This window comes from Komagataella phaffii, chromosome 1, assembly GCF_000027005.1.
Source record: "Komagataella phaffii GS115 chromosome 1, complete sequence".
NCBI classification, from domain to species: Eukaryota; Fungi; Ascomycota; class Pichiomycetes; order Pichiales; family Pichiaceae; genus Komagataella; species Komagataella phaffii.
Window position 1 is genome coordinate 2,754,076 of NC_012963.1, and position 20,771 is coordinate 2,774,846.

General features: G+C 42.0%; 7 protein-coding genes across 7 annotated transcripts; 3 read left to right on the plus strand and 4 right to left on the minus strand.

Annotated features, from left to right (window-relative positions):
- Nucleotides 1–83: 83 nt before the first annotated feature.
- Nucleotides 84–3,134, minus strand: PAS_FragB_0053 (Glycine dehydrogenase [decarboxylating], mitochondrial; the record flags this gene model as incomplete). The annotated part of the gene is made up of 1 exon (XM_002490820.1): nt 84–3,134. The coding sequence occupies one exon, from the start codon at nt 3,132–3,134 to the stop codon at nt 84–86; it is 3,051 nt and encodes a 1,016-aa protein (XP_002490865.1).
- A 182-nt stretch (nt 3,135–3,316) lies between these two features.
- On the minus strand, nt 3,317–4,615 carry PAS_FragB_0054 (WD repeat-containing protein; the record flags this gene model as incomplete). Its single annotated transcript, XM_002490821.1, has 1 exon — nt 3,317–4,615. The coding sequence occupies one exon, from the start codon at nt 4,613–4,615 to the stop codon at nt 3,317–3,319; it is 1,299 nt and encodes a 432-aa protein (XP_002490866.1).
- Nucleotides 4,616–4,857: 242 nt separating this feature from the next.
- PAS_FragB_0055 (ubiquitin-conjugating enzyme) lies at nt 4,858–5,301 on the plus strand (the record flags this gene model as incomplete). Its single annotated transcript, XM_002490822.1, has 1 exon — nt 4,858–5,301. The coding sequence occupies one exon, from the start codon at nt 4,858–4,860 to the stop codon at nt 5,299–5,301; it is 444 nt and encodes a 147-aa protein (XP_002490867.1).
- Nucleotides 5,302–5,334: 33 nt separating this feature from the next.
- Nucleotides 5,335–9,243, minus strand: PAS_FragB_0056 (ATP-dependent helicase; the record flags this gene model as incomplete). Its single annotated transcript, XM_002490823.1, has 1 exon — nt 5,335–9,243. The coding sequence occupies one exon, from the start codon at nt 9,241–9,243 to the stop codon at nt 5,335–5,337; it is 3,909 nt and encodes a 1,302-aa protein (XP_002490868.1).
- Nucleotides 9,244–9,413: 170 nt separating this feature from the next.
- PAS_FragB_0057 (Exoribonuclease II, mitochondrial) lies at nt 9,414–12,281 on the minus strand (the record flags this gene model as incomplete). Its single annotated transcript, XM_002490824.1, has 1 exon — nt 9,414–12,281. One exon carries the CDS (start codon nt 12,279–12,281, stop codon nt 9,414–9,416), a length of 2,868 nt encoding a protein of 955 aa, XP_002490869.1.
- A 102-nt stretch (nt 12,282–12,383) lies between these two features.
- Nucleotides 12,384–18,538, plus strand: PAS_FragB_0058 (uncharacterized protein; the record flags this gene model as incomplete). The annotated part of the gene is made up of 4 exons (XM_002490825.1): nt 12,384–13,597; nt 13,726–16,009; nt 16,164–16,393; nt 16,492–18,538. 4 exons carry the CDS (start codon nt 12,384–12,386, stop codon nt 18,536–18,538), a joined length of 5,775 nt encoding a protein of 1,924 aa, XP_002490870.1.
- Nucleotides 18,539–18,598: 60 nt separating this feature from the next.
- On the plus strand, nt 18,599–20,659 carry PAS_FragB_0059 (uncharacterized protein; the record flags this gene model as incomplete). The annotated part of the gene is made up of 1 exon (XM_002490826.1): nt 18,599–20,659. One exon carries the CDS (start codon nt 18,599–18,601, stop codon nt 20,657–20,659), a length of 2,061 nt encoding a protein of 686 aa, XP_002490871.1.
- Nucleotides 20,660–20,771: the final 112 nt, after the last annotated feature.

Consider the following 20,771-nt stretch of genomic DNA (forward strand, 5'->3'; position numbering starts at 1 on the left):
ATTTATCTTTTCTACTTTACTGTAATATGGCTGGCGGGTGAGCCTTGAACTCCCTGTATTACTTTACCTTGCTATTACTTAATCTATTGACTAGCAGCGACCTCTTCAACCGAAGGGCAAGTACACAGCAAGTTCATGTCTCCGTAAGTGTCATCAACCCTGGAAACAGTGGGCCATGTCTTTTGCTCCTTCAAAAATGGCAATGGGTAGGCTGCCTCCTCTCTTGTGTATCCTCTCTGGGACCACTCAGCGTCACTTGTGCTAATAATATCTTTTAGGTTGTGTGGGGAGTTGTGCAAGATTGCACCATCTGTTTCTCCGTTTTCTACTTTACGGATTTCTTCTCTAATAGAGATCATAGAGTCAATGAATCTGTCTAATTCTTCTTTGTATTCGGATTCAGTTGGTTCTACCATCAATGTGCCCGGAATAGGGAACGACATGGTAGGAGCATGGAATCCATAATCTTGCAGACGCTTGGCCACATCAATGGCCTCAATTCCGAATTTCTTGAATGGTCTAAGATCAATAATGAACTCATGGCCACAGTACTTGTCATCGCCACCTGTGAATAAAATTTCATAATGGTTCTTTAGCTTGGCTACCATATAGTTGGCATTTAGAATTGCAATTATTGACGAATACTGCAAATTGCTTCCACCCATCATTTTAATATAGGCATAACTGATAGGCAAAATGGAAGCACTACCAAAGGGAGCTGCAACAACTGGATTAATACTCTGCTCAGTCTGGTTGGTGGTAGAAATTATCGGATGACTGGGTAGGAAGGGAGTGAGGTGCTCCTTAACACAAATAGGGCCAACACCCGGTCCTCCTCCGCCATGAGGAATGGCAAAAGTCTTATGTAAATTTAGATGACATACATCAGCTCCCAGGTCTCCTGGGGATGTTAATCCCACTTGAGCATTCATGTTAGCACCATCTAAATATACTTGACCACCATGGTTATGGATGATATTGATGGCATCAATAATACCAGGTTCAAAAAGTCCATATGTGGAAGGGTAGGTAACCATCATAGCAGCCAAATTCTTGGCATGTTTCGATGCTTTGGTTTCCAGATCCTGCAGGTCCAAAGAACCGTCTTTCAAACATTTGATGGGGACCACCTTTAATCCAGCCATAGCAGCTGAAGCTGGGTTGGTGCCATGAGCGGATACTGGGATCAAAACAATATTTCTGTGGGCTTCCCCTTTGCTCTCAAAATACTTAGCAATCACACTAAGGCCAGTGTATTCACCCTGAGCCCCTGAATTGGGTTGAAGCGTAGTAGAATGGAAGCCGGTGATGTCAGCCAGATCCTTCTCCAGTTCAACAATCAACTCAGTGTACCCCTTGACTTGATCCTTGGGAGCGAATGGATGGATGTTTGCAAACTTAGGCCATGATATCGGCATCATTTCTACAGTAGCATTCAACTTCATGGTACAAGAACCTAGAGATATCATGGAATCAGCTAATGATATATCTTTCTTCTGCAAGTTGTAAAGGTATCGGAGCATGGAGGTCTCTGATCGATGTGTTCTGAGAACCTCATTAGTAAGAATATCATCCTGTCTGGTCCATTCCTCATAGAATGAAGGGAGTGTTTCTGGAAGCTGAACTTCTGACAAACCGGTAAAAAGACTAATCAACGTCGTCAGTTCATCCTTTGTAACTGTTTCATCTAATGACAATTGGATAGTAGAGCTATTAACCTTGAAAACATTGAAATTCTTAGAAAGTGCCTTAGCAATGAATTCATCCGCACTTCCCACATCAACGCTCAGAGTGTCAAACCATTTCTCATTCAGCACCCTGTAATTTGATGATTCATTGATGGAGTTGGCAAGAAGAGTAGTGAATCCATGAATTCTCTTACTGATGTTTCTCAAGCCTTCAATACCGTGATAAACGACATAGTTGGCCGCAATATTGGCTAACAATGCTTGTGCAGTACAGATATTAGAAGTGGCCCTTTCTCGCTTGATATGCTGCTCCCTGGTCTGTAAAGCTAATCTTAAAGCGTTGTTTCCCAATCGGTCTTTTGAAACACCAACAATTCTTCCAGGGATTTTTCGTTGTAGGCTTTCAACAACAGAGAAAAAGGCAGCATGAGGACCTCCATAGCCTAAAGGGACACCAAATCTTTGGGAGCTACCGAAGACAATATCGGCACCAAACTTAGAAGGTGCGTGGAGTAACGTAAGAGCCATTAAATCAGAAGCGACAGCATATAGACCTTTAACACTATGAACAAGTTCAGCAATCCTTGAATAGGCCTTGAACGTTTTAATTGAACCATCAGTGGCAGGATATTGGACCATGGCACCACATAACTGATCCTTGTTCTCTTGCAAAGTTGCAAAACCTTCGTCTGTAGTAAGGTCTGCCACGACAACCTCAATGTTGAGAGTGTGGGCTCTACTCTTTAAAACGGCTAAAGTTTGCTCATGAATATTGGAATCAACAAAATATTTGGGCTTCTTACTTTTCAGTGAGGTAAAACTGAGAATCATTGCTTCTGCAGCTGCAGACGACTCATCCAAAAGAGAAGCATTGGCGACCGGGAGGCCTGTCAGATCACTGATGACAGTTTGGAAATTGAGTAAACTTTCCAATCGTCCCTGACTTACTTCGGGCTGATATGGGGTGTAAGATGTGTACCATCCTGGATTCTCGAGCAAATTACGAAGAATCACAGGAGGGATAATGGTGCCATAAAATCCTTTACCAATCAAAGGCTTAACCAAGTCATTCTTCTCGGCAATTCTGGCTAGATCAGCCAACATTTCAGACTCGGTGAAACCTTTCAAGGGCTGTACCTTTAAGCTTCTTCTTATCAGGACGTTGTCAGGCACGACCTTTGCTATGAACGAATCCAAGTCAGATTCTTTCAAATCTTTCAACATTTCTTCAACATTTTTGGGAGTGGGACCTAAATGGCGTCTTGGGAAACTGTCCGTTCCATCGTACGGAGATGGAGTGCTTGATCCCTTCTCATAAATGGATCTGAATGTAGCTGAGGTCGTGTCAGAGACGAATCTTCTTGACGTGATTGCTGTAGCTACACGGGCGCACGCCTTCACTCTGTGTGATCTCAACAATGCTTTGGAGAACTGGGTTCTTAACATGCCAGCTGAATTGTTTTTGTTGAAGTTGAAAAAGTTTGGCTGCTGGTGATGTGGAACCTATATATGAGCGTTATCGCCTACTTCTTATTGATTGACTCCGTTTCCATATTTCGGTGGGTCGGAGACAATTGAAGTCATCGCGAAGTCAAAATGAAAGAGTCAAAACACGTACGCACTTTTACTTAATCATCAACTTTGACAGCTTGGAAACCCTTACCTCCCACCAGACCAACCCAGTCACCTTTGGAGCTCCATGTGGCGTTGTTCAACTCAATGGTATCGGAGTAAGCCATTATAGGCATATCGGATTCGCCATTAGTGTGAACTCGCTTAAGTGAGTTCCCACTTGCCAATGAGTTCGATGAGCTTGTGGTGGTGAGAGGTTTCGACCCCTCCAGGGCGTTGAAGTCATATATGAACGCTTGACAATCATCCCCCACAGTAAGCAGAAAGTTCTTGTACGGGTGCCACTTGACGCTATTTATGTTGCCCGCATGATGGTCCAGGATTCTAATAGGAGATCCAGCATACCGCAGGTCGAGAACCACCAACCTGTTGCTGTTTGCTTCGATGGCAGTTATATGGTTTTGGTTGTAATTGGAAGCACTAATCCTCAACAATGGATGTCGCTTATTGTAAGAAGAGCTCGAAGCATGATCTCCGGACGATGCTGCCGCGTGTGGTTCATAGATAATGGTAGATCTGTCTAGACAGCGTAGATCGAACAATCTAACAGAACCATCGTTTCCACAACTGGCAAAAAGGTTCTGGCTATTGTGCAAAAATTGCACGTCAAAAACTTCACTATCGTGCGCAATCAACTGTGTCTTAGCGACCCCAGCTCCCTTGGAAACATCCCATAAAGTGCACGTCGTATCTATGGAACAGGTAATTATATAGGAGGGGTCGGCACTGCACCAGTCCATGGAAGTCATAGGCGGAAGTTGATGAAAACTCTTATTCTTGGGGTTGGATAAAATTGCTGTCTCCACCAATTGTGATATTTCTCCTTCTTCATGGTATTCGTATAGTCGTAAACATTCCGAGGATGTAGCCAGTTTAGGTTCATAACTCCTTCCAGACGCCACCTGAGGGTCCCACTGTAGTTTGGTCACTGGGTAATTCACAGAAACTTCTCCTGTCTTTGAGAACTGAATGTCCTCATCGTCTCTTTCGTTGATTTCTCTTATGCCTTTCACGATCTGAACTTTATTCGTCGAATCTTCACTGTAACTACTGAGAGCTACATAATCGTTCGAATTTCCTTGAATATTGGTCCAATCGGAATAGTACAATGGGTAATGGGTCTCGTAGTAGGCAGACCTTCGTGGCAGAGAGTTGAAGGTGGGAAGAGCAAACTGCGGCTGAGAATGAAATCCAGCTTGCCGATCACCCAGAGTTCCATGAGGATGCTCTTTACTATATGGCGTTCCCTCACTGATCGACTGACGCTTGGAAAAGCCATATAAGTTGTAGTCCATGATGTTCTTGGGGCAATGAAAGGAGAATCAGTTCAGTGCAGTTGACAGATCGCGTGCAGGAACAGGTCGGGTGGAAAGCTAGAAGGGATTTTTCTGATTTTCTGGACAGAGGAATGAAATTTCCCTTGGCGCGGTGAAGGAAAACGCTAAATCTGAGGGCCGTGTGCCACTGAAATCTTATTGTTTGGCCACATTACTCACACATTCAACACCCTTGCAGGTTTCAACTCGCTTAAGAACTAATGTCTTTCAAAGGAAAGAGACTGGCTAAGGAATACAAGGACCTAGTATCCAATCAGGTACCCGGAATCACATGCGAAGCTACTGATAGTTTTGATACTTTGGTCATCCAAGTTTCAGTCTTGGACAACCCACTTTATATTGATGACAGTTACAGATTGAGATTTATATTCTCTGACAAATACCCATTTTCCCCGCCACAAGTTCAATTCATTGACAAGATCCCCATACACCCTCATATATACTCCAATGGCCATATCTGCCTGAACATTTTGGGTAACGATTGGACCCCTTCCCAGACAGTGGCATCCATATCCATGAGTGTGCAAAGTATGCTTGCAAGCAACAACTTGAACCAGAGGCCACCAGACGACGACAATTATGTAAAACATGCACCTGAAAACCCCCAGCATAGCTCATTTTACTACCACGATGATACTGTTTAACGAATAGAACTGAAGCTTTCCTTGAAGTAGATGTCACTTCATAACCTTGATGGAAGAGCTCTTTTTGCGTCGCCTGAAGGGTTTTTTCCTGCCATTGTGATGATTCCCACTGGTGCGTTGTTGGGATGTGGAAGCTGGCATGGGTTTAGTGCTGGAAGCTTGAGATGCATCGAATACACTGCTTAGTTGAGTTAGGATCTGCTTATCTCTTTCAGTAGGAGCCCTGGGGGCAAAATATGGTGAATTATGCTGGTTTTGATCTTGTTCAGCATTGCCTGTGAGGATTTCTAATTGATAGTCCTTATATCCGGCTTGCCGTATATTCATTAATGCCTTCAATTTGGTTCTGAATAGCTTGAAATATTGTAATTGATGAGGGTTCATACCTGCCAATGATTGAAATTCCTGCTCATTTTGGGGCAGTTTGAATGCCATATCCCTTAGGCTTTCGTCACTGACTAATGTCGCAGAGGATTTCCATCCAATCTCATGTAGACGACGACTGCGGATGTCATTCAACTCTCTGTAACAGTATTCAACATGGGCTTCTTCTTCTCTAATGGAGAATGCCCTCTTTGGCAAGACAATAGGCGAAGTGGATTGTTGATTCTTCAAGATAGAAGAAGCGGAAAGAAAAGAACTTTCGCTTCCATTATACCTAAAGTTGGCCAGTTCGTTGGAAACAGCAGGTTGAACTCTTGTCAGCTTAGCCTTGGATGCCGGCTTTGACGTGGGCTTGTTGGGAGCCTTGGTACGATCAATGGCTGTTGAAAATGCCACTACAATCTTTCTGGTTCCACACAATACCGAATTGGCATGTTTCCCAAGTTTAATATAATTGCAGGCAAACCCTGCACCATTCATCACTGAGTACTCCATGAGAATCTGCTCATATATAAGATGAAAGAAAATTCTTTCAACGTCTCCTTTGTTTATGTTTCTACCTTTACCATAGTAGGGATTACTATCATGGCCCGAAGACATCACCTTGTTGCTTTTCGACCCTCTAAATAGATCTTGACAATACAGCAGCGTGATTTTTTCATCTTGTAAACTCTTCACAAGGTTAACCATGTCACGAGCAAAGTTGGTTACATCTCTTTCTTCGGTAGTCGAATCGTTCCCTTTAACGCAATTGTCACATTGCTTTTGACAATCCTTCTTATCAAAGTTCTCGTTAAAGTATTGCAGTACTTGCTGCCTTCTGCAATCTGTGCCATTCTCGCAGTATTGAATCACCTTACGCAATTTATTTAGGTGATTTTCTTTATTTTCCCTGGTCAAATCAACGTCTTTTTGAATCATCGTCTGTAAAGTCCTCACATCTCTGTAACTGTAAAACATGATGCAATCAGAATGATTTCCGTCTCTTCCAGCTCGCCCTGTTTCCTGATAATATCCCTCAAGCGTTCTAGGAACGGTTAAATGAATAACGAATCGGACATCTGGCTTGTCAATACCCATTCCAAAAGCGATAGTTGCACAAATCACTCTAATTTTGTCGGATTGCCAAGCAGATTGTACTGCAAAGCGATCTTCAGTCGTCATTCCAGCATGATAGAAAGAACATTTGATACCATTCTGAATCAGACGGGCACTAGTTTGTTCACATGAGTTCTTAGAGTGACAGTAAATGATACCAGTTTGATTACGATATTGCCCATTGATCATATTAGTAATCTCATCTAGATGAGTTTTCGTTTTCACCTGAACTTTGTAAAAAAGATTTGTCCGGTTGAAACTTTGTTTGAAACATTGTGGCTTATTCAGACCTAGATTGTGAACAATGTCCATAACAACGTGCTCGTTAGCGGTGGCTGTCAGCGCCATAACAGGTATATCCGGATACTCTTTCTTGAAGTAGTTCAATGTTTTGTAATCTGGGCGGAAGTCGTGGCCCCAAGACGAAACACAGTGGGCTTCATCTACAACAATTCTTGCTAACTTGCCAATTCTATGAAGCCGCTTCAAAGAGCTTCTAGCTTGATTGCTGGCACTGATCATTTCCGGAGACAAGTAGATCAAATCCAGATCTCCGCTGTTCAGCAGGTCAAACATCTGTCGACGCTCTTGCACAGTACCTTTGGAATTGATCATTCCTGCCTTGATCTTGTTAGCTATCAAATGTTCTACTTGATCTTGCATCAAAGATATCAATGGAGAAACAACAACAGTTGTTCCTCGAGTGCTTCCTGATTGGACTAAAGCCGGCAGTTGATAGCATAAAGATTTTCCTCCTCCTGTTGGCATCAAAACAAACACATCTTCTCCTGACAATGTGGCGTTGACAGCTTCCAACTGGTTAGATCTGAAAGATTCTAATTTGAAAGTCTCCCTAAGAATGTAAAAGACTTCATCTGTCCAAGGATACTTATGAGTTTCTGTACTAAATCTCCTGTGACTATCTTCAAATTGAGGTAACTCCTCATTATGAGACGAGAGTCCGACAGTAGAATCAGTCTTCCCACCTGACAGATTTACTAGCTCATGTTCGTCATCGCTATTTAAATCAAAAAGTTCTTCAGTTTGAAGTTCCTTTTTGATATTTTGAGTGTTGATTTCCCTTTCTTCATTATACTGGACAACATCTATCACTTCAATGCTGCTATCACTTTCGATCTCCTCATCATCGGAAAACTCTACTCCTTTGAGAACGTCATAATCATTTTGAGGAGCACTATCGTCAATTATATCCACCTCCTCGTCTACCGAGTCTTTGAGGTTTTCCAGCTCTTCCTTAGAAACGCGTGGTATTTGATGCTCAGTGAAATCCCCATCAACGGATTTTGTATACTCCACATAGTCTGCATCTTCACTCATTTCGTCTTCGAACACACTCCCTTTGTTAGATCGTCCATCTTCATGCACTACAAAATTCTGGAGAAGCATTTGTTCCTCCTCGTCCATGGGCAGTATTTCGTGTTCCTGTGTCTGTATTCTTGAAGAGTCGTCGTTGTGTTCAAGCTCGTTGGTGACATCTGCAATTGAATCACCAAACGTGAGATCAATGTCTGCATCGCTAAAGTCATCCAGTAAGGAGTCTGGATATGGTTCTCTAAAAGGATTGTGAGGTTGTGGTTGAGTGGGAGACAATGGACTTTCAGGATTAACGGGGTGGTTATCTATTTCTGGTGCATTACTGTCATTGTTTCCTTCCTGTTCTGTAGTTTTCTCCGTCGTGTTGTGTTTTTTGCCCTTCAAGTTGGAAATTGTTGTCATTAGGTTCGTTATCTGTAAGTCCAATCTATCGATCTCAAGTTGCAACTCTGCTCTTTTAGAGCATTTGTCTTCTTCCGAGAGTTTTCTGCTATTCGTTATCGCATCTCTTTCCTCAAGTATCTGTATTTTGCTTTGGAACATTTCCATAAGTGTCTCTTGATTAGCTAATATGTCCACTAATTCCTGTTTTTTCAATTTGTTCAATGACGGGTTAGATTTGGTTGTGGTTGGCTCTACGAATGGAGATTTAGTAACCTTCGCTCGCTTAGCTGGGGCGTCCGATTTTGACTGTTCGGCTCTTTTGGTTCTTTTCTGTGTAAGATTTTCCTTAGAAGGCACTAGGTGCTCCTCATCCGATACATCATCTGTAAGATCTATGGCCTGTGGTAATTGCTGAGCAGAGTTTCTAGTTATGGGGGCCATCTGTGGCTTGTAGCTTTTCAAAGTAGATACCCGACGAGTCGAGTCCACAGTGTGTAAAGCAGAAAGAGAATTTTCTACTGGGCCAGTGGCTCCATTACTCTGTGTCTGTGTTTGTGGTTGTAACGGAGCTGAATTTTTGTTAAGAGAAGGAGAGGCAGCTAAAGGTGCTGTTAATCGTATGGTTGAACCACTCTCCTTTGCCACATTCTGCAGTCTTTCCAAGACATTCTTAGGCGGAATGTTCTCCTTGGTCTTCTCCAACCACCCCAAATGCTCTCGGATGTTTGTGGTGAAGGCCATAGAGTGGGAGTTGCGGAGAAAAGGTTGATTAACGATTAAGTAAATCATCAACGCGGTACGCTTAAATAAATACTCGATGCCAGATGTCGAGCTCAGAAACGGTTTGAGTATTATTTATGTACATGAAATTCGATGCTGGATCTGACTGAAAAGTTCGTCCAGTCAACCTTCTATATACAGGATGGGGATCGTAAGAGTAGGTTTCCCTCCAGCAGGTCAATGTCCTCAACGTATGCGTCTTCAATAATATCTCCTATCTTGAGAGTGCCAATCATACGGGCTCCAGGGTGACTCTTTTCGTCGGATCTTTTGAGAGTACATCGGACTCCATAGTCGAGAAGCGACACCTCTACGGTACCTGCGCTGGAGACATTGGAAAGAAATACACATTTGAAAAACTTCTGCTGGTCCCCTTTGAACTGACTCAGGTGACGGAAGGTGAAAAAAGCCTTAGACCTGTCCATCGTAGATCGTATCTGGTGCTCCTTGAACTTGAGATGCAAAATGATGTAATCCAAATTGGCAGGCGTAAACAGGAGTTCCTTGTCGTTCAGTAAGAAAGACTGCAACTGCCAATGTATTGCTAAATCGGTGAATCTTCTCAGCGGAGAAGTGACTGTGCAGTATCTGGAGATCCCCAGAGATTCGTGGGGTCGTGGTGTAGATGAAAAGGATGATAATCCCATAAAATTCATCATCATGATTCGTTGTGTCAAAGGCACATTTACACAGGTCTGCGACTGCCTGAACATCTCAATGACTTCGGGTGCACGTTGCTTGGACTGAATAATTCGATAGATACTGGGGATCTTTCTTCGTGCACAAAACTCACCTACGCTAGCGTTTGTAGCAATCATTAGCTCGGACACCAGAATTTGGGATTTGGAAAATGATTGATTGTCAAAAATGAGACTGAGTTCTTCCCCAACTTTCTCAACTTTGACAAGTCTTTTTGAAATAGGAGAGAAATTCAAAGCTCCTTTTTTGAATCTATGATTTTTCAGATTAGTACTCACAGTGAACATCCTGTGAATATCTGTACTCAGTTTCTCCTTGCTAATGTCATGCTTTTTTGAGAGCTCCTCCAAAAATGAATCATTCCCCTTCAATATTTCATCGACTTCGTCATATGTTAATTTTACAAAGTTTGTCTCTAATGCGGCATAAATCTGAGTCTTTTCAGATTCTATTTTGTTTTTCTTTGTGTTATAAGATAGTTCAAAGCACATTGTTCTCACTGGCTGACCTTTCTTGGTTAATTCGACATTTTTTACAAAAGATCTGGGTAACATAGGAATGTGTCTGTCGTTTGTGTCTGGGAAATAATGGGTATATGCTCTTCTGAAGCCTATTTTGGATAGTGTTGAATCCAGATCTAGTCTTGAACCAGGATCAGCTATGTGAGTCCTAATTGTCCAGTTATCACCATTCTCAGTTATTGATACTCCATCGTCGATTTCCAAAGCATCAACCCCATCAATAGTGTATATAGTGTCATTGAAAGTCTTTCTGATCTTGCCAAGCGGGTCAGTGGTATCTTTAAACTCCAGATTATCGTAATAGTTTTGCTCTTGGGTGCTAGTTTCAGAAACATTGGTATGCGGCTTTGCTAGTTCATTGGACCATTCAGTTGGATCCGTATTGAGCTCTATTTCTTTTAAAAGAGTCAATAATTCATATACTGTGCTTCTAGTGATAAAATCATTTTTAAACTTGTGAGTGTTTCTTAAGATTCTGACAATCAGTGATTCAAGAAGAGGAAGATTGGAATAATCGTTCCCAGAATAATCTTTCAACAGGTTGATGACTTGAGGATATAGATCCGGTTGTACTAAGTCAGTGTCGCCTCTTACCTTCGAGTCAATATACCGTACTAGTTCTGGCAAAAGAGTCTTATCCTCTTTCATTTTCAAGAGAATGCGATCTTGTTCCACCACTTTCGGAAGTGGGATAATCGTAACTTCTAATGGTAGTCCAACGCTGGTAATAGAATGCTTGTAAAGTTTGGAATTCTTTCTGAGACATAGTACCAAAGAAAGAAATGCAGAGATGTTGATATTCTTCGAAGATTCAAAAGATCCCTGTACATTCTTTCCTAAAGGAAAGTTTTGAAAGGGAAGATAATTAAATGTGTAGTCCTCGCCAAAGACTTCAATGGCTATTTTCTGGTACACGTTGACTGGACTCTCACCAGATGTTAACATCGTGGCCACTTTGTTCAAATCAAGACGATTGCAGGCATCAAGAAGCTCAAAAACACCTATCTGATATGGTCCCTCGGATGATTGTAACAGATTGTGTAGAAACTCTAACTTCATATTTAGTTCAGGCAACTTTTTCCACGCATCTGCCATAAAGTTCACTAGATATTTGGTAATGATCTTTGTGGGTGATTTGGCAGAAATAAAAGTGTTTACTTTGCTTGAGCTAGCAGTGAGTAAAGAACTATCCACTGGTTCCTCTAAAGCCGCTTTCGGGTTTCCAACTGGTGGTAGGTCAGATATTTCTTCGGGAATCACCAGATTACGAAGCCATTTTGTTGGAAAAACTTGTGGAAATCGTAACTTTGAAGACAACGAAGAAAGAAACAAAATTTCCCCTTGGTCAGTAATCAAAGTGTAACGTGGGTCGGACGGAGAGTTAGGAATCTGTACAACTACTGCCAATCTGGTACCCACATTGGGAGTTAAGGCTATCACATCTCCAACTGAAATATGGGTGTGCAAACAAGCGGAAACCTTGAAACTGTTTGCAACTTTCCCGAAATGAGAAACAAGAGCGTTCTGTATAGTGTTTAATGAGGACTGTGCGCTTAGGGTGTCCTTGGGGAACATTTTGGACCTCCAAACCATATCTGGTTTTGTCACTCTCAACATATTTCTTATCAAAGACTCACTTCGTAGTTGAGACAGCTTCTTTGGAAGTCCCTCCTTCTTATTGGATAATGGAGGACTTGTGCTCTGTCTTCTAATCAACTCCAGGCAATGCCTAGCCCTTGAGTATGGGACCTTGGCAAGAACCATCTGAGAAGAGCCCATAAACTAGTTTAGACAGAAATATCAGAGGGCCGCGAAGGAAATTTTCCTTGCATATTTCATTCCTTACAACTAAACTATACCTAGAAGTGCAGGAAAAGCACCATGAGCACACCCCAGCAGAATAGACCAGTGGCTTCCGGCACTTCAGCAAGTTCAAAAGGACCAAGAAGAAGGAAGCCACGAAACGGGAAAGGTCCCTCCAAACTTCAACAGATCACTCGTCTTATCAATCAATTTCCACCTCTTACAATTAACGGAATAGCTGTCACCGGCTTGAAAGAGACAGTGCCGGAATACATAAAAAGACTATCTGAGAAAGAGGAATGGATCTACTTGTCGTTTCTTTTGCGACCTGAAGCAGATTTTCCTTTTGAGTTGGAGTTTTTGAGTATTTCACTAGGTATTCCTCCAAAGTTATCAACCAGACCAGAGATCGCTGTGCTGAATGACGACATTCCAAGAGGCTACAGCCTAAATATTGAGAGCGGTTTTAAAGCTGTTGCCAACAAGGCAGTCAACTTAAAAACAAGAAGCTCAAACCCCAAAGGAAAGGGCAAGCCTACTGGCGGCGTTCTTCCAAATAATGATGATGACGACCTGGAACTTGTGGGAATGGATTTACTGGGAATGATTTTGACGCTAAGAAAATACCTTGAAAAACTTTTATCTCAGAAGAAGAAAGAAACAATAAAAATAGTCAAATCTACCAGCGTCAAAGGTGACAGTTCGGGACAAAAATCTGAAAAGTCCCTGCCTCAACCGAAAAAAGAGAAAGAACAGAAAGAATCTAATATACCCAAGCACATTCGAAACCTAAGAGAGTATGAGTTGGCCCGTTTAGAGGCCCGTTTGAAACCGTTCAACATTCGCAAATTCAAAGAGAACAACTACAACACCGTTTATATAATGACTTTACAATTCAACCCCATCGTGATCAACATCGAAGATATGGAGAAAAGCATACACTCGTTGCCTATTCGACTTTCTATACCCAAGGATTATTTATCCAATGCAAAGAAGCCAGTCAAACTAGACGTAATCATGACAGATCCAATAATAACTAACCTGACGTCATCTTCAGATAAAGGTTACATGTTAGTGTTGAGTAAGCTGCTAAGCAATATTATGAACAATTTTACAACGATGGCGACTGAAGATCTGAAGAGAAATGTGGATTCTCTGGAACAGACCGACAGCACTGTCCAACCTGAAACACTTGATACCATCAGTCTTCCCCACACAGTTACCAGTCAAATGAATTATTTCATTGTTCACATCGAAAAGTTTCTTCTAGAGCGAAGGGATTTTTCCAAATGGTACGAGCTTATGAGGAGTTTGACCTAGGCAGGAACTACTATCTACCACATATGTATCAGTCCATTTTCAATACCTTTCTACACCCCAAAATGTTCTAGTCCTACTCACATGTTTCATATGGTTGAAGCCGCGAAACTCTGGATGCGCTAGATATCGTAAAGCCTAATCTGGAAATCTTCTCTGTTGTCTCTGATCTCCCTATGAGGAACACTCCAATAGACGTTTCCAAGGAAGACGGATTGGTGGATCTCAACCGGATAATAAACCTCTCCGATGATAGTAATGAGAACATCCGACCTCCTTCTTTTCTAAAAGGATCAAACACCAGGAATTCTGACCCTTCTCTGGATCGTGATCTTTCCTTAGATCAAGATGATACTTCCCGAATAGGACTGGATTCAGATGGGGACAGGGTGCCACGCAATGCTGATGATGAAAGGAGAACGAGGCGTGACTCCTTTCAGTTGCTGGGATCTGTCGGCATTGCTAGACGGAAATCCATTCAATTGATCTCACACTCAGTGGATGCCATTACCAAGAAGGGCCGTAAAAAGGGGGATGCAACTTCCCTGGACCAGAACGAAAATGAAAATAGCAGAATTTCACTGATGTTTAACGATTTGCTAATACGGTACGAGTTTTCAGCTTCCAGCAGAGAAGAGTTAAATAACCTTTCAATCACCAAGAAGATAGAGCTATTGGAGAAGGAATCACTAGGACAGCTACAGAAAAGAACAATTATCCAAGATCTTGCCCCTTATAAATATAGCAGCAAGCCTTCACAGAAATACTCACCAAAGTGGTATGTCGAAGCATTAATGTCCCAGAGAATGACTGTTAAACGATTGGGCACCCTTGAGAATCAGCTACGCAATGAAACAAATCTATGGATCCAGGATTTTTTAATGCTACAAGGCCATGTTGCAATTTCTGTGCAGCTCACAGCTATTTTGAAGAAGTCACTGAAAACTAATGATGAACTGCAGCAGGAAAGTCTACTGCTGTATTGCTTGAAGAACATTGCGAATCGCAAAGAAGGCTCAGACTTGGCCGTCGAGTCAAATCAGTTGATATCGTGCTTACTACAATGTCTTCTATCGACCAGAATTAGTGTTAAAAACGTGAGCACAGATATTTTAGCCTTGTTAAGCCTTTGGAAACCTCCCAAAGGACGCGCTGTTATCATGGCTAATATGGCAAGTTTGGTGTCTCAAACTAAACAAACTGAAAACTCGATTTCTCTTTTCCGTCCCTGGCTGGCCAGCGTTTTGGAATCTTTGGAAGACTACCATTTCCTGAAACAATCTGACACCCCTTCTCAACTTATAGACCTGCTGAACAACTACTTTCTTGTGACTGTTTTTCTTGTACTATCGTTAGTGGAAGGAAACACAGATATTAATGAACGACGGCATATCAGAAGTCAGCTAAATGCTGGTGGACTGCTTGAAATTCTGGAGAAGCTAAAGAATATTGATTCCTACGCCATTTTAGAGCAAGTCGAACGATATGAAGCTTTAGAATTTGAAGATGTTGATTCAGATACTGACTCTGCTAATTACTCTGTGCACATGCCACCCTTGGATGGTATTTGGGAAAGTTTGGATGAGAACAATCGACTGTATTTTAAATCTATCATGAGTCATTTATTGGAAATGACAATGAATTTGGAATCACCCATAAGTTCCAAGATTTTGGACTTGGTCAATTACCTTGTACAGCACATTTGCAAAGAGTCCAAAAAGATAGGATTGAACCCTGAAAGTGTTTTCAATATTGGTTTAAGCAGGTATTTGGACAGAGTTCACACTGATGACTTGGCTACGCGAGCCATTCAGGATGTAAGAGAAGCTCTAAATTTGGTTGACCTCACCCAGGATGAAAATAATAGACTAAAATCTTTACTGTTGAATGTTCTGAAAAATGGCTTAAATGAGAATACATCACATCAAATTGAAGATAGTCTGCAAGGTTTCGATCAGATTTATTACGATGATAAAGAAAACAGCGCTGTTAATGCTGTCAAGGGTAACTCCTTGACACCACCCACTACCAACTGGTGGAATCATTCTGATATTAAACGAAAAGATTCCGCTGCAAGGACTAACTTTATTTCCAAAGTAACCAACAGTCAACTCAAACGATTAAGGGAGGAGAGGCAGGAAAACACTAATTTCGTTCATAATATCGATCGTTCCATGGAAGGTAGTAGCCTAAATGAGCCAGGCTTACGAATGTATGGACAATCCTTTGTTTCTGCTTTAAAGGATGATACTGATAGTAAGCAGAGTGCTCGATACGGTTTGGCAAATCACACAAGCGATGGTGCTGGCAAAGATCCAATTTACACTTCCGATTTTGACGACGCAGTCCGTTTAGGAGAAGGTTCTGGCAGGGGTTATGGGCTTGGGGTCAGTAATCGTTCAAGTTCGATCCCTGGTTTTGGTCCAAGTTCAGGCTTGAGTAGGATTGAAGGTCAAGGTTTGGGTCCAGGTTTGGGTCCAGGTGATGGCCCTGGCTTAGGTCCGGGTCTGAGTGCTGGTGATGGCCTTGGTTTGGGTCCAGGTTTCGGTGCTGGTAATGGGCCAGGTTCAGGTCCGGGTCTGGGTGCTGGTGATGGCCCTGGTTTGGGGTCCAGGTTTCGGTGCTGGTAATGGGCCAGGTTCAGGTCCGGGTCTGGGTGCTGGTGATGGCCCTGGTTTGGGTCCTGGTTTGGGTCCTGGTTTGGGTCCTGGTTTGGGTCCTGGTTTGGGTCCTGGTTTGGGTCCTGGTTTGGGTCCTGGTTTGGGGTCCTGGTTTGGGTTCCTGGTAACGGGCCAGGTTTGGGTCCTGGCTTAGGTGCAAGTGATGGTTCAGATTTGGGTAGTCGTACAAGGACAGAATCTAAAAACAGTACGTTATCTGCACCACCGCCACCACCTCCTCCTCCGCCTCCACCTCCTCCTTTACCACAATTGCTCCAAGCAAAGACTGCACTTCCCCCGCCTCCACCTCCACTTCCCGAAAACTTGAAGGTTAATTCTTCGTGTTCAATTCCTCCACCGCCACCGCTGCCAGGCGCTCCTCCGATTCCTGACTTTCTCAATAAACCTAGCATCACAATGAAAGAAGAGATAAAGGTGCCGGACTTCTTGACAAAGATACCCAAACCCAAGTTGAAACTGAAACAAATCCATTGGGACAAAATAGAAAATGTGGACAAAACATTTTGGGAAAATCTGTCTGACTCTCAAATGGTAGTTGAAATATTGGACAAAGGCCTACTTGGAGAGGTAGAATCGCTGTTTGCTGCCAAAAAGAGTCTCGTATTATCTAAGACTAAGCCAAAGTGCAACCCCACAGATGAATCAAATCGTGTCAAAGTATCGTTATTGCCTAAAGAAATGGCTCAACATTTTGAAATTAATCTTCATAGTCTGGGATCACTATCAGAAATGGAGCTGGTCTCTAAAATTCTGCACTGTGAACCCGAGATTATTAACAATACCAGTTTACTTGAATTCTTCAATGGAGATGAATTAGTTGATGTTTCAGGTCATCTATTGAAGAAATTTCAAGAATATGAAGCTGAAAATGATCCTAATGAGTTGGAACGTCCTGATAGGTTTTTCCTGGAACTTTGCTATAAGCTTAGATCGTACTGGAAATCTCGATCACGTACATTATTGCTCGTGTCTACATTCGAAAAAGACTATCAGGATCTGAGCTCGAAGTTGAATAAATTAGACCTTGCTATTGAGAGCTTGAAAACTGGAGAGCTTTTGGTTCAAGTTTTTGATGTCATCCGAGTAGTGGGAAACTTTATGAATGATGATAATAAACGAGCCCAAGGTTTCAAGTTGTCTACTTTGAATAGACTAAAGTTTCTGAAAGGAAACAACAATCGGACCACATTTTTACATCACATTGAGAAGCTGATTCGAAACCATTTTCCTGAACTTTGTGGATTTATTGATCAACTTGAAGCTATCACAAAGGTTACAACTTTAGACATTGAAAATCTAGAGAGAGAATGCCAAGATTTTGGCAAGAAAATTGAAAATAGTATTTTATCCATTGATAAAGGTAACTTGCGTAAGGTCGGAGAAATCAACTCTTCTGACAAAGTTATTGAAGTTGTCAAACCCTTACTTGAAAAAGCAGAGAGAAAAAATTTGGTATTACAGTCTCATTTGAAACGATCTTTTACTGCACTTGATAATGTCATGTTATACTTTGGCGAAGATCCGTCTGATATAGACTCTAGAGTAACCTTCTTCTCCAAGCTAGCCAATTTTATGGATGAATACAAAAAGGCACATTTGGAGAACGTGAGGAAAGAGGAAGAAGAAAAGTCTCTAGAAATGAGAAAGAAAATGGTGGAGAGTTTTAAACTAAAGAAACAAGATCACCTAGATAACCTTCGTACCACGCAGCATAAAGGTGATGATATGGTGGATCAACTACTAGCCCGACTGAAAAGTGAAACGCATTCAAGGGTAAAAGCACGCACCAAAGAAGGAAGAGAGAGACACACCAAAATCAAGGATACCCTGGCTGAAAATAATCAAACAGCGAAAGACGATGACTTGAACAAGAACATTCAACGAAGGGCTCACAAGATGCTGGAAGATTTGATCCAAAATGGTAACAAGAAATTCAAGCACAGAGAACAATCAAAAAGCCCTACAATACTCCAAGAAACTGATAATTCACTTCCTCGGTTTGCATTGAATCCTGATAGCGCTTTGAACTCTCCAAAAACTCCGAATAGGTCCTCTGACCAGTTAAGGAGCCCAAGATCATCGTCTTCGGTCAGGTCGAGAAGAGTAACTGCGGATGGCTTAACCTTGAATGAGCTCTATGATGATATCAAAACATCGCCGTTGAAGCTGCCTTATGAGATGTGGGATTTAGGAGGAATAGAGAACATACTACTATCTCCAATGAAGAGAGAATAAATATATAGCATGATTTATAATATGATTCTCACAATTTAATAGTGAGCGTAATTGATAAATATGAAACATTCATGTTTATTCGCACGATATCTTATCACATATCGATTTTCACTACAAGGGAACAAGGTCTACTCCACCCTTTCATTGATGGCAGTACATAGCCTTTGGCAGGAGCTACTTCCAGGAGCGTCTGAGCGGGTGCCTTTTGTGGTCTACATCCAGTCATTCTCCAAGACCCACGGAAGACTGCCCCGTTTAGCCATTGATGGCTACCAATGGATCTTTGAATGTCGTTCCTTCAATGGCTCCAATGTCTATAGACTTGATGACCAAGTACGTAAATGTTTGATAGGGTTTAAGTCCCGTATTCGGTTGCTTCTGCAACTGAAGATTGAGTTCGTCATTGTCTTTGACGGGCCGTTCAAGCCAATTTTCAAGAGAAATTATGGGTCATTGGAGGTGGATGACGATTTGATGGGTAAAGTGGATCATGATCAATATTATAAGAACGTGATGGAGCAGATACGTGAGTTGGAGAGAGATAAGTGGGATCTTCCTGCTGAAGTTGTACAATTGCGCAAACTGTTGGATAATTGGAATATTTCATATTTGATCTCTCCTGGTGAAGGCGAGGCCCAATGTGCATACCTACAAACGCAGGGATTAGTGGATTGTATTGTAACAAATGATGTTGATACGCTGATATTTGGAGGTACTCTAGTGCTCCGCAATTTTTCAAAGAATTTTCAGGATAAACCTGCGTCGAACACCAGAGATATTCCAGAAGATGAGTTTTATGTGACCCCCATAAGCATGGATAAAGTGACGCATGCAACGGGATTGGACACTGGAAGATTATTGTTTGTTGCTAGTTTACGCGGGGGTGATTACAACCATGGTGTTAACGATATCGGAATCAAAAGGTCTATCCATCTTGCAAAATGTGGCAGAGCTTCACCTTCAAGCGAGGAGGACGAGAAAGAAAATGGTAACCAGAATTCTCTTGTAGATTTGAGTGAAAAGTTTTTTGAAATCTACAAGTCCCCTTTGAAGTTCGATCAGAGATTGAAGAAACACAAAGAGTTCCGATCTTTTCTAGTGAAATACGTGAAAAGTCACAGTAAAGCAATCTTCAAAAGAAAATATGAAGGAGACCTGAGTGGCTTCATGGAAGATTTCTATATCATGTTGTATACGAAGCCCATTCTAGACAGAGTTTCAACGATAGAATGGAAGCCAGTTTCCCAAATGTTGAAAATCAAAATTGAGGATGTTTACCAAAAGATTTCTGATTTAAAATATTTCATGGAAGCTTACACCCCATATTTGTTAGAGCTCAATTCAGATTTATTCCGTGTAGCCAAGGAAAAGACTTTATTTCTTCGAAAGAGTTCCCATGAATTAGAAGATTACCATGAGTTGAAAATGTACATGTTAAAGTATAATCCACAAAAAGTGTGTGAGTACTTGGAATCGGTAGTTGAAGATGTCGGCATTTTCCAAGAAGCCGCCGCAGCAGATTCTACCAACAGATCTCTATGGGTGCATGAGTACATTCTGGAAGGAAAAGAAGGTTCAAAGCTGGTGCAAGAATATCAGAAGAATGGGTTCCAGTCAGCCTCCACCACTCCCAAGAAAAAGAAATACAACAATGGACAAACTTTATTAGATCTCCCGTTCTTCAAGAAACAACTGGAGAAGAAGTCAATCGCACTAAAGACTCCAGATCAAGTGGACTACGTAGGAGAGCATAGTACATCCTTTGCTGTAAGGCTACATGACTCTCCACATAAACACCCACCCTCAAGTGCTACATCGGAACCAATTTTGAATTCGCCGATACGAAACCGGACATCAAGTTCCATCATCATGCAAGATGATCATCAGGAAGAGCCGTGGTCAGTCAACACTGCAAGTGTCAAAGAGACATCAATTATTGACATTAGTACCCCGGATGAGGCTTACAATGCTCGCGGGAAAGACGATGCGATACGGGTTGATTCGGAGGGCCCTTCAAAAAGAACAACTATTCTCAGCCGTCTGATGGAGACACAAGATTCGGACAATGACGGAACGGAGTCTGACGTAGGGGAGAGTTCTAGTCTGATAATTCTTAGTTGACCAGCCTTGCATCGGGTTGAACAAACTTTTGTGGGTTGGGCCACTTTGCGCCAACAACACAAGGTTTTCACACCACCCGGTTGTCATTACCGCCCGGAAAACTCAATGATTG